Raw genomic sequence first — 12961 nt, forward strand, 5'->3', positions numbered from 1 at the left:
ACATTCCACTGGGCCTGGCTAACGGCGGAAACGGCCAGGGTGCGCACACAATGCCTCATTAGCCGGGGCCGCCCCATCCTGCCTGGACTCTTCCCGGCTGCCTGCTGCACCAGTGGGCAGGGATTCTTCGTCGTGTTAACCATGATGCCAGTCGAGCTGCCTGCGAGCAGATCCTGTACCAGCTGGGTGTTTCCAGCAACAGTCAAAAACCTCACAGTCTCCCGCACAGTGCCAGGGGCCTGGCAGCTGACGCCCTCCCACTTGTCTGACTCTAGGGCTGCCCAGAGCATGTACCCGACACGCATGAGTGCTCTTGGCCAATCCTGGGGTGCAGCACACACGAGGCTTGAAGGGGGTCTCAATCAGCCCCATATCATCCGAGCTCACACCTGGCTGAACAGGTAGCTCAGCGGGCCCCCGGGGGTCTGTGAAGCTGCTCACTTTTATCTTCTACCAGATGGACAGAGAGGACCAGGTCCTGGGAAGTGTAGGAAGCATCTGGGCACAGTTGGGCTCTCCCTGTGGCTGCTGCAGCACGGCGAGAGGCAACCCCACACTTTCGTCCTCTTTATCCCAGTGCTGGGGACCGGCTTGGGCTGCACGCACGCCAAACCGGAGCTGTACCACTGAGCGGAATCCCCAACTCTCATGATTTCACGAGCCTGGGTTCATGGTGGGCAAGGAGAGGGCTAAAAGGCAACGATTTGTCTGATCTGATGGGTGACCCCCTCTAGCGCCCTAGGAACTCATGGGGCCAGACCCTCACTAGACCCTCACTAGATGGGCAGGTTGGTCCTTTCAGCACCAAGGCCCTTGGGGCCTGCTCTCTGCCCTGGCGTCTCGAGTGTGTGGGGCCTGCTCTCTGCCCTGGCGTCTCGAGTGTGTGCCAAGTTCTCCCCAGGTCCGGGCCCCTCGTGAGTGCAGCAGAGACCAGCGGGAGCAGCAAGGAGGCCTGGACTCCCAGTGAAGTGCCCTCTCGCCCTGGGGATGCCCACCGGACATGCCAGCCCCCATACCCTCCAGCAGCTCCCCTGGTGTAGTATCCGCTGCTCACGGACATGAGTCAGCAGAGCTCCCCTGTCTCCAGCCTGTGGGATCCGTGCCACGCCCTTCCTGACACCAGTGTGAGGCAACTTCCAACACCTGAAGCTGCGGACTTGTCACCTGTTATCCTTATCTGCAGGACATCTCTCTGGGGGCTGTGACTGCTGTGTGTTCCTGCAGTGGCCCCAGGACTCAGAAAAGTGGGTGCTCAGCCAATACCCGAGTGAAGCTAAATTAACACAGTGGGATAGGGTGCGGGGTGAAGAGCGTCCCCTCCACATTCACATCTGCCTGGACTTCAGAACTTGACCTTAGGGCAGGCTCTTTGTAGGTCAGTTGAGGTTGCACTGGAGGGGGCCCTGTCCAGGAAGAGGATTCCGAGAGGAGAGCAACAATAAGGTGTGCCAAAGAGAGAGGGGGCACAGGGGCTATGGCACATGCAAGGTGACCCTGGTTAGACCTCTGCTTCCACATGGTCCCTGAGTACCACCAGGTGTGGCTCTGCTGGTCCCCAGCACTGCAGAGCCAGGTACTGAATCTTTCAACCCGGCTGGCCGAGAGTCACTAGGAGTGGCCCCTGGGGCCCCTGAATATAGTTCAGGGACCCTCCCCCCAAGACAGCAATAACAACTTGTTCCATAGTGGAAGTGTGGCCCCACACAGCCCTTCCATGGGAACCCTCCAGAGAGCAGGGTCAGTCGTGACCCTTCCCAGAGGCCCCTCCGGTGAGCGGGTCTTCTCCAACCTCTGTGAGCCCCGAAGTGTGATGACACATGTGGGGGTGTGGGCTGTACCTCTGCCACATCTCCGATGGCGTAGATGTGGGGGACGGAGGTGGCTTCCGTGGCATCGACCACGATCTTCTGATTGCTGGGGTTAGTGTTCACACCTGCCTTCTCCAAGTTCAGGCCCCTGGTCTCTGGAACTCGACCTACGAGACACAGAGAAAGGGCAGAAAGGTCTGCATTAGTGCTTCTGACCTGGGTTCCTCGGCTGAAAGCACATCTTGGAAAGTCATCCACTGGGGATGCAACGGACCCACACCTGGCTGTGCTCAGGGACTACTCCTGGTTCTGGGCTCAGGGAAAGAATCAATGTTTCTGGGTTGTTCTGTTGTTGTTGTTGTTGTTCTTGAAATGTACACCTTGAATTGGTAAATCATGAAGCTCATGAGGGTCTTGCACACAATCCCACACACTCTCACACAGGTTCACATACCCACACACCCAATTGTTCACACACACACATTCACAAGCTCTCATATAAACATGGTCACATGGCTCACACACACACATACTCATATGCATACCAACATGCCCACACTCACACACTCACACATGCCCCCTCCCCCCACAACCCCCACATACACTCGCATACTCACCCCTATGCACACTTGCACACTCACACCCTACAGGGACTTGGTGAGGGGAGAAAACAGGACCGGCAGAAGCAGTGCTACAGGAGGGGCCCAACGTTCCAGACATCATGAACAGCTGAAAAGTGAAAAGAGGCAAAGCAAAGCCATCCAGTACAGACCTGGACTCTATGAGGCCATGAGGGCGCCACAGAAACAGACTGAGGTTGTAGGAACCTTCGTCCACTGCGCATCCTCAGAGAGCTCTGGCAACAAACAGAACCCCACGGACTTCACGCATCAGATAGAGCAGTGAAAATGCTGCCGCACAAAACTGGAATTGGAAATTCCTAATTTATAAAGTCAGAAGTCCGGGCTCTGACAACAGAAGCATCGACAAGAGCAGCAAAATAGCAAGAGGGGTGTGGATCCCGTCACCCGCAAACTGTGCTCTCAAACGCCTCCTGGCAGAAGGGACTGGAGTCCTTGGGTCTCTCCAGGCCTGGAGAGCATGAAGGGACCACAGCCCCAGGCCCACACCACAGGCCATGCAGCCTGTGCCCCAGGAGGAGCAAGGAACAGACACGAATCATGACCAGGCCAGGCTGTGGACTCCGGGGAAGTGTAGACAGGTGACTCCTGACCTAGTTTCAAATACAAGGCACAGCCACGGGCATGTCTGGGTGGGGGAGCTGGGGTACAGGTGTGTGCGCCTTGGTCTCCGTGGACCCTACCCAGAGAGCCCAAGTGAGCCGACAGACTATACACACACACACACACACACACACACACACACACACACAGAGTGCAGGGCCACTCCCACCATGAGTCCTGACCTCTCCCTAACTTCTGCAGGCTTTCCCTGGACACAGGGCGACCAAGCCTCCCGATGGGTGGACACTGTGATCCTACCACTGGACTGTGCTGGCACACAGGCCACACGATGCATCCTGGGCAGGGCCACAGACACCCGTGAAGTGTGCTGCAGAGGGTTGGGCTGACCCCAGGAGGCGAGGAGTAAACGCTGACCATGCCGGCTCAGGGCCTCAGGCCAGCCCAGACTCTGGATGTGAGTGAGTGAGTGAACGAGTGAATGGGTAGACGGGTGCGTGGGTGAGTGAATGACTGGCGGGTGAGTAGGTGGGAGGTGAGTAAGAGTGAGTAAGTGGGTGGTGAGTAGGTGAGTGGATGGCTGGTAGGTGAGTGGGTGGGTGGCTGGGTGAGTGGGCGTGCGGGCGGGCGAGTGAGACTACAGTCAGGCCTTTCGAGCTCCCTGGGAGTGGGGAGACTCAGGGCTGAAAGCATTCTTGGCAGCAGGATTCCCAGCCCCATTCCCAGTCCTGTGTGGTGTCTCCTGAGCACCTGCCAGGGGCAGTTCCCAAGTCCCTGTGCCCGCCTGGGTTTGGTTCAAGTTGCCTCTCTGCCTGCTAAAAACTAAGCCCCGTGGATCCAGTGCCTCTCCTGCATGCCAGCTTCCTGCTGCCCCGATGCTGAGATCCCCACCCCAGGGTCCAGGGGCAGCTCCCACACAGAAAACCCCTTACCCCCAGCAAACAGCCATCCCTGGGGCAGCAGCTGCCCAGTCCAGCCACTGGACCCTGCTGCCCTGAGGCTCCCACAGGGGTAGGGTGAACCCCATCTTGGCCAAGATGAAGGGCTTCAAGCTGGAGGCGACAGTATAGCAGGTAGGGTGCTTTGCCTTGTGTGCAGCTGACCCGGGCTGATCCCTGGCACCCAAGCCCCAGGAGTGATCCCTGAACACAGAGTCAGAAGTCAGCCCTGAGCACTGCAGTGTGGCCCCGAAACCAAAACAAACAAACAAAAAATAAAGAGACCCAAAGTAGTTTCCACAGATCCCACAGGCAGTGGGTGGTGCCCATCTGAGCGCCGAGGACTAAGGCCTTGAAACGGAAACCCTGAGTGTCCAGCTGTTCTCCCGGAGACAGAAGTCAAAACAGAGACTCGGCTAAGCCTCACTTCTCAAGTTTGTGGGGCGCTGGCTCCAGCCTCTCGACTCTGCTGGCCACAAGAACCAGGAGCCGGGCGGGCTGGCACCACCTCAGATCCAACCCAATGCGGGCGACCAAGGCCCCAAAGGGAGGTCCCTGAGTTCTGATGGGGCGGGAGATAAGAACGGGGGCCTGGGGGTTCAGCTCAGCATCAGAACCCTCATCTTGCAAGTGGGAGGCCCTGGGTTACATCAGACACACATAAGTGTGGGTATCATGGGTGTGGGGGATGTTGAGGGACGGGACCCAAGCTGGTCTCTGTGTGTGAGGGGGAGCAGGGAGGGAGGGCTGGGGGCGGGTGTGTGTGCAGGGGGGTGATTTCTAGACACAAAAGGCAGGAGCGCTGGCACATGTGTGGAAGGGCGCAGCTGTGCCTTGGGAAAGCCAGGCACCCTTTCTGCAGGGCCGTGGCCTGCCTGGAGCCTCTGCAGTCCCAGTCCTGTATGTGGGCAGGGGCAGGTCTCCGTGTAAGTTCCGGCGCCCAGCCACACGCACGGAGCCCCACACAGAGGGGTGCCGGGCCTCTTGGCCAGACTGGACTGGCCCAAAGCAAGACACGGGTGACTTTCTGAATCACTCCCCAATTGTTTTCTTCCAATCACACGTAAAAATAAAGGTGGGGGTGGGAGAGAGTGGGGGCCCAGTGCCAGACCCCACGGCATCCGGCTGTCACGCTCAGCCTTTTTCCTGTTCCACGTGGCCTCTTGTTCCCCGGGCAGGCGTGGCCTGCATGCGGGAGTCCACTGCGGCTGCCGAGTGCCCCAACCCCCACAGGCTGGGGTGCTGGGCGCCGAGTGCTCACTGCAAGAGGCCTCAGGTGCTGGTGCAGGCGGGCGCTGCCATCTTCGCTCTGAGAGCAGCCAAGGCTCAGGATGCTCTCAGCCACTGCTTTAACTCACTCTTGCTGGATTACCAGTTATAGGGAGGCTCTAAGGCATCCAAGAACTGCCATGGGTAATTTTTTTTTTTCACTACACGAACACTTCTCGAGAAATGCACACGCAAGGCTCTGCAGGATCGCCCAGGATGGGGCTGCGTCTGTGCACCAGTATGGTTGGGCCCCCGTCCCCCTGCACTTGGAACTACACCTCCCCGGGTCCAGCCTCTGGGGCTCTGGGAGGACAACAAACAGCCCACAAGCTTTCGGTGCAGCTGGACCAGCCCGCCCTCCTCCGACCCCCAAGACCCACCACCCAGCCCCACGCACCCTCCCCAGAGATGGGAAACACCCATGGGGAGGCTCTGGGCACAGCGACCTGCTCTGCAGGGCACAGGGGTGCAGAGGCCCATGCGGGTGGCTTCACGTGCCCCTTCCATCCTGCTCTGGGAAAACGGACATTCCCTCCAATTTCACGGCTGCCTGGGGCGCATGTTGGGACAAGCTAAGGGCAATCCGTGTAATGAGGTAAGATTTAAGCACCAGCAGGAGGATGACAGGGTGAAGGAGAGGCTGGGATCAGCAGACGCACCGGGTGTAAAGGAGCCAACCAGAGGCTCAGTGCCCGGAGGCGGAGGGCAGGGCAGTCTGGACCGGGCGGCACGGGCCAGGGTCCAGCTGTAGCTTCACACACAGGCCCACGGGGACCCACTCTGGGCAAACCTCTGAGGGACACGAGCCCCTCTGAGCCAGGTCTGTGCAGGTCATAGGCTGGAGCAACAGCACAGTAGGTCAGGTGCTAGCACATTGTCAGCCTGGGTTCTGTCCCCAGTATCCCATAAAGTCCCCTGAGCACAGACAGGAGTGATCCCTGAGCACAGAGCCAGAAGTAAGCCCAAGACATTGTCAAGTGTGACCCCGCTCTTAAAAAAAAAAAAAAAAATCTGTGACCAGGGGCTGGAGCAATAGCACAGCGGGTACGGTGTTTGTCTTGCACGAGGCCGACCCAGGTTCGATTCCCAGCATCCCATATGGTCCCCTGAGCACTGCCAGGAGTAATTCCTGAGTGAAGAGCCAGGAGTAACCCCTGTGCATCGCCAGGTGTGACCCAAAAAGCTGTGACCAGACCACAGATGCAGAAGGAAGGAGGGGTCTCACCTCTGGTCAGATCCTTGAAGGACTTTTGTGGGTTTTTTTTGGGGGGGTGGGGCACAACCCACACTGCTCAGGGATCAGCCCTGATGGGCCCTCGGGGACCATCTGGGATGCCAGAGTTTGAGTCTGGGTTGGCTGCATGCCAGGCAAGAGCCCTACCTGCTGTACAACCACTCCAGCCCCAGATCCGTGTAGAATATTTAAAAAAATAAATGATGGGCATGCATTTGTTCACTTTCAAGACTTGAAAGGGAAGGGAGAATAACCATGAAGGGCCCTCAACAAGTCCCAGACCCTCAGGGTTTGGGGGAGACCCCGATCCTCCTGGCCTTGGCACCCCTCTGGATTTCATGGTGCCCACTGAATGCTCCATGGCTGTGTGACGTGTGGCACCCCCTCCATCGGCATCCCCGGGGCTTCAGGGGCTTCCTCTGGGGTCTCATGTGGGAGGCTCCCTGGTACAGGTCTGCACTCACTCAGGGCATACAGGACTTCCCAATCCAAAGCTGTGTGAGCACTGAGCTCTGAGCTCAGTCCTTGAACTCAGAGGAGCCCCTGCCCAGGCCTAAGGAACCCCCCAGGAAGGAACACGCTGTAAGCCAAGAAATCATTGATTCAACTCAGCAGCTAGAGGAATACAATCTTTGGTGGGCTGGCTGCTCAAGGGGCACCTGATCTTTTTTTGTTTGGTTTGGTTTTGAGGGTTACACTTGGCTGTGCTCAGGGCTCACTCCTGCCTGTGAACTCAGGTTTCACTCCTGGCAGGCTCTGGGGACCACACGGGGTGCAGGGGATCGAACCCAGTGGGCCGCGTGCAAGGCAAGCACCCTGCCCCCTGTGCAGTCGCTCCAGCCCCGGGCACCTGCACAAGTGAAAAGGTCCATCTGACTGTGTGTCAACACAGTGGCTGTTTCTCACCAGGAGAGTTTCTCTTCAGTTCTTCAAAATCCCCCTTGATTCTGAACCATAAACACAGAATCTGACTGGGGTGCAGGGAAGATGCCAGGAGCCTTGGGGAGCCCTACACAAGCTGTTTGTGAAGGCAGTGGGACCCAGGTGAGCCCAGGCACATACATGCCAGTCTGCAGTGCCGGCTGCCTTGCAAGGGGGTGGGAGCCAGGCCGGGTCCCGAGTATCACACTGTCCCCTGCAGCCTCTGCATGAGATAGAGGTAACCACGGCACTGAGCCGGCGTGGCCGTGGACCTGCACAGGGGCACTGGAGCTCTGTCTGGGGCCCAGGTGCGGCGCTGCCAGTCACCACCACAGCTCCTGCTGCCCTGGGCCAGAGGAGGTGCCCCCTGGAAATGCTCTTCCCCAAACACAAGCAGACTGGGGGTGCCCTGAGGACTGACCACTGCCTTCATGTGTGCAGAGCTGAGCTGGGCAGGGCTGGCTGGGTGCGTCCACACTGACCCCTTCCTTCCCCTACACTTGCCGTCACCTCCGAGGGTGCTGCTAGGGCACCGTCCACCCTCTTCACCACTTGTCACCTGCTGGCGAGACTCGCACAGGGACATGGCTGAACCCCTGCTAAGTAAGGGCAGCAATGCCACCCACTGGGACAAGCAGCTCCACGGGAACAAGGGGGCGCCCCAGACTGATGCACTCCCCGCACCCAGCCCCTTGCTGCCTGGGCACCACCTGGCCCCCTGGCCTCAGTCAGCTCCTGCACACACAGTAGGAGCGCCTGAGGGAGGGGTCTCCAGGTGGGCTCAGGCTAGGGCAGTGGACAGCTGGGCCTCTGAGCCTGTGTCGGAGCTCGCTGGCTCTCCTGGAACAGGGTTACCCTTCCAGGGACTTAAGGGGTCCTGTACATGGGATGGCCACAGATGGGACAATGACCAGCTCTGCTGAAACAGAACCCACAGGAAGGGGAAACAGCTTCATTGACTGACCCCCGGGGGACACTCCCGGCCAGACAGAGGGGATACCTGAGGCAGGGTCCCCCGAGACGGAGAAGCAAAGGCCTGCTTCCTTAGAGGGCCAGAGTACCTTCCAGGGCGGCTGGGGGTGCAGGGGCCTCGGGACTGTCTCTGCTCCTGAGATTCCCAGGACTTCTCCCTGGGGCCCTCGCTCTGGCTCTGGGCATGCTTCAGACTCTGGGCATGCCATGGGAGGGGGGCAGTGCACACAGATGCCCCGGCCCAGCCCCCCCACCCCCACCCCCGCTGCCCCAGACGGCTGGGATTCAGGCCACAACTGGTTAACTGCGAGGGGTGAATTCGAGCCCGCGGCGCGGCGGGGCACAGGCTGAGTGTCTTCACTCAGCACCGTAATCGGCACATCTGCAGACAGGAAATCCTCCTCGCTGCGAGTTCCCAGTCTATTATCTGAGACACCTGGTGTGGGTGGGTGATTCAGAGACAAACAATGAGCGGGCCCCCTGCACAGCAATTAACTGCTTTAACTGCTAATGTGTTTAATCCACCACGTGGAGATCAAGGCTGCGCCGAGGAAGAGGCTCTATGTCCCGGCTGGCTTCGACGGCGGAGCCAACTTGGCCATCCCTCCGTTGGTGCGGGCCTGCGGGGTGTGTCTGCGGGGCACGGGCACCCACCTCCCTCTGCCCTCTGAGACTTGTGGGCAGCCTGGGTGCTGGGAAGCTGCTTGCGGTTGCGCCGGCTGTGCTGGCCCCCAGGCATTTTACGTTCACCTCCTGGATGGGCTCGTCCTTACTGCAAGCAGAAAGAAAGCTGGGTTGCCGGTTTATTGGGGGAAATTGGCAGAAAAACATTCCCCCAGTTCTTAGACTGGGAAGTGGCTCCTGACTGTTTACAAAACCGGGCCCGGGAGCGAGCGGCACAGCCAGCACATGCCCGCACAGCCCCAGCAGGCGTGCCAGAAACCGCCGCCACCGCAGCGCCGCCTGGGGAAGCAAGGGCAAAGGCCAAGGACTCAGAGAAGCCTCCACCCCCGGCATCAATCACACCGGGCAGACTGTCTGGGGGATGCTCTTTCGGAAAACACACAAAATAAAACGGACTCCCGGTGAGGGGAGGGCGGGTGTGTGGGCTGGGGGGGCCTTGCTGGTGGCCCACTGGGACCGTCGAGAAGCTGGGGGGATGTGGGGGCTTCTGGAGGGGGCACGACCCTTCACCCTCTGAGCAGCTGCCGGCAGTGTGAGCGCAGCTGAATGCAGCTGAGTACAAGCCTGGGCCTCAGGACGACAGGGCGACACGGGGATCTGTGTGCAGGGGTGGGGGTGGGGGGCCAAGGAAAGCACAGGGGAGGAGGACTTGCCACACCACTGTCTAGAACAGCTTACAATGCTAAGCATCGACTTCCATCTTGGGGTCCCCTCCCTCATCAGGGCCCATGGGACCCCACCTACTGAGAGCACACTTTTTTTTTTGCTTGTTTTGGGTCACACCCAGCGATGCACAGGGGTTACTCCTGGCTTTGCACTCAGGAATCACCCCTGGTGGTGCTTAGAAAACCATATGGGATGCTGGGAATCGAACTCGGGTCGGCCGCGTGCAAGGCAAACGCCCTATCTGCTGTGCTATTGCTCCAGCCCTGAGAGCACACTTTTACAAAGTTGGGGAGATAGTACAGGAGTCAGGGCACAGGCCCCGGGTTCGATCCCAGCACCACATGGCTCTCGAGCATCACTGCGTGTAGCCCTGGGGGCCCTGTGCCCTTCGACTTCTGGGAAGTGACCACCAGGTCTCCTGAGCTCAGCTTGGGCACCCCCCGACCCCAGCCCAGAAACGTGCTTTTACAGTTTGATCAAGAGAAAGTCCTTTAAGCTGAGGAAGTCCAGAGTTTGGTAGCTGGCACAGCATGGTCCCTTGAGCACCACTGACCCAAAAAACAAAATAAGGGCCAGGCATGTAATCCACTAGTAAGGTACTTGCCTGGCAGGTGTGAGGCCCAGGATTCATCCCGGGAACCCAAAAATAGTCATAATACAATTGGGGGGGCAGAGTGTTCAGGTCACACCCAATGGTACTCAGGACTCACTTCGGGTTCTGTGCTCAGGGATCACTCTTGGTGGGGCTTGGGGGACCATATGAGGTGCCAAGGATTAAACCTGGGTCAACTGCAAGCAAAGCAAGTGCCTTGCCTGCTGTATTATTGCTCCAGCCACATATATATGTGTGTGTATATACACACACACACACACACACACATATATATATGCAGGGAAATTTGAGTCCTGTCACTATCAGTGTCACTGTCATCCCGTTGCTCATCGATTTGCTTGAGCGGGCACCAGTAACGTCTCCATTGTGAGACTTGTTACTGTTTTTGGCATATCAAATGCACCACGGGTAGCTCGCCAGGCTCTGCCGTGTTGGCGAGATACTCTCGGTAGCTTGCCGGGCTCTCTGAGAGGGGCAAAGGAATCAAACCTGGGTCAGCCATGTGCAAGGCAAATGCCCTAAACAAAAAGGACCATTACCATAAATATTTTTTTCCTTCAGTAATCCAGTGGCTTTTGTCAAAAGACGCCAAGGTTGCTCTGGAGCACTTCAGGTTTCCTGTGGTCCCTCAAATCTGTGCGTGTTGATGTGTAAGTGAAGAAATCTGCTGTCCCAAAGCCCACCTCATTCTCTGACTCCAGGGGTTCTGAGACACTCAGAGGAGCCTCAGGCCAGTCCCTTCCCCACCCCGACTCTGGGTCACCATGCCATGATTCGGGTCATTTGAGATGACAGCTCTGCAGTCACAGACTCTGGCTGGCTCACTGAGGAAGGGTCATCAACACATCCAAGGAAAAGCCCGCCCTTTTTGGGAGGTACCAGATAATGAGAAGCACCCCAAGATCCGCAGGTGGGATGTCCAAGCAGGCGTCTGACCTCACAGCACCCCAGCAGTCAGCAGTCTCGGGACTGGCCAGGAAGCGGGGAGCCAGACTCTGCTCTCCACCCAGCTCTGGTCAGGGTGCCTAAAAGGTTCGTGTCCTCTCCATCAGCCCAGACCTAAGGCCTGTGTCCACGCCCCACACCATCCCCTCAGGAGGAGCAGCAGGGTGGGGGGGGCAGAGAGGCGGTCAGGGGACTGGCTGGCAAGGAGGCATCCAGCCCATACCCTCCTGGGAGAGCCTGAGGACTTGGCCCCTTCGAGGCTCCATCTTTGGGAATCTGTCAAGTGTCACTTCTGAGGTGACAATACAACAGGTAGGACATTTGCCTTGCACGAAACTGACCTCGCTTGGATCCCCAGCACCCCAGATGGTCCTCCGAGCACCACAGGGATGAGAGCCAAGTGAGGAGCCAGTGTGTGGCCCAAAGTGATAGCCGAGCAGTGCCAGGTGTGGCCCAAAAGCTTTAAAAGTTTTTTCAAAAGTGTGAGTTCTAGAGAGGCCAAAGAGATGGCCACAGGCCTTCAGGCTAATCTGAGTGGAGTCCAGGGTGGAGCCTGTAAGACAAGAAAGCCCTACAGTGGAGGCTTGTACATGCAACTGCATGTGTGTATACACACATATAAGTACATGTGTGAGAGTACATGTGAGTACATGAATGTGAGTGTGTATTTGTGTGTGTGCGAGTGTGTGCGCACACGCGCAAGTATGTGTGCAGCCCCAGGTGCCCTTACCTATGGCCCACAGAACAGTGTCAAAGGTGCCTGTGTCCTTCTTGCCGGATGTGCGGTCCTCCCAGGTTACTTCCAGCTGGCCACTGGGGAGCCTCGTCACTCTGGAGGGGATACAGCCTCTCAGGAAGCGGGTGCCATGAGACTCCATGTACTCCGTGACCAAAGAAGACATTTGCTGCCAAGCATAAGAGGATAGTGTGAGGCCGGGCAGCAGAGTGATGTGGCCTCCTGGGGGCAGTCCAGGGCTGGTCCAGTGCGTGCACCTTCTCCTATGTGGCCTATGTGGCCTACGTGACCTACACAGGCCTCTTCCCCACCCCAGGGCCCCCTGTCCTCTCTGGAGCTGAAGGTGACCAGAGACCAGTGGGTGTCCTGGTTCCAGATCTGGACACTCGGGGGCCTTTGCTCAGGACACACTCAACCTCTGAGCTGCTCCCCAGCAATCTGAGAGAAGAGAGAAGCACCCCTTCTCCTGGGCTCTGTATCTGCCCACCAACTACCCCATCCAGTGGGCCACCCCTTGGCTATTAAGGCACGCGAAGAGCAGGTGGCACTGTGGCCCTCCAACAAATGGAAGGGCAGTAGGCACGGCATAAGGGACATGAGGGGCATCTGGGTACCTGCAGGGAGCTCCTCCCTGCCCCCCAGGCTGCAGATGGGGACTTCAGTCCCCAGGGTCTCTGTGGGGACTGCAGCAGGCCAGAGAGGCAGAGCCAGCCACAGCTTCTTTCAGAGGGAAGTACGAGTCCCAGTTTGGTCCTGAGATACCCACTCCGTGGCTGCAGGAAGTGGGGCCGCTGCCCTGCCCCTCTTGGATCCCTCTGCTCTCCTGGTGGGCTTCGATGTCCCATGTCACAGTCTAACAGGGCATCGCTACAGTCACCAGGTGGAATCAAGCCCAGGCCTGGGACCCTCCCTCAGGGCACACGTGGAGCTGCCCCCACTCCCCACGGCCAGAGGCTCAGAGACTCGTCATGGG

The 12961-nt window shown here is 58.5% G+C and overlaps 1 protein-coding gene across 2 annotated transcripts in view; it reads right to left on the reverse strand.

The window, feature by feature from the left end:
• Positions 1-12961, reverse strand: part of TXNRD2 (thioredoxin reductase 2) — a 50500-nt gene that overhangs the window by 6911 nt on the left and 30628 nt on the right. For both annotated transcript variants that reach the window (XM_055119370.1, XM_055119369.1), the window contains exons 11-12: positions 11983-12157; positions 1839-1975 (exon numbers count right to left, since the gene is read on the reverse strand). In XM_055119370.1, the coding sequence (XP_054975345.1) occupies positions 1839-1975; positions 11983-12157 (312 nt within the window). The remainder of the gene's footprint in view (positions 1-1838; positions 1976-11982; positions 12158-12961) is intronic.

Source organism: Sorex araneus, chromosome 11 (assembly GCF_027595985.1).
Source record: "Sorex araneus isolate mSorAra2 chromosome 11, mSorAra2.pri, whole genome shotgun sequence".
NCBI classification, from domain to species: Eukaryota; Metazoa; Chordata; class Mammalia; order Eulipotyphla; family Soricidae; genus Sorex; species Sorex araneus.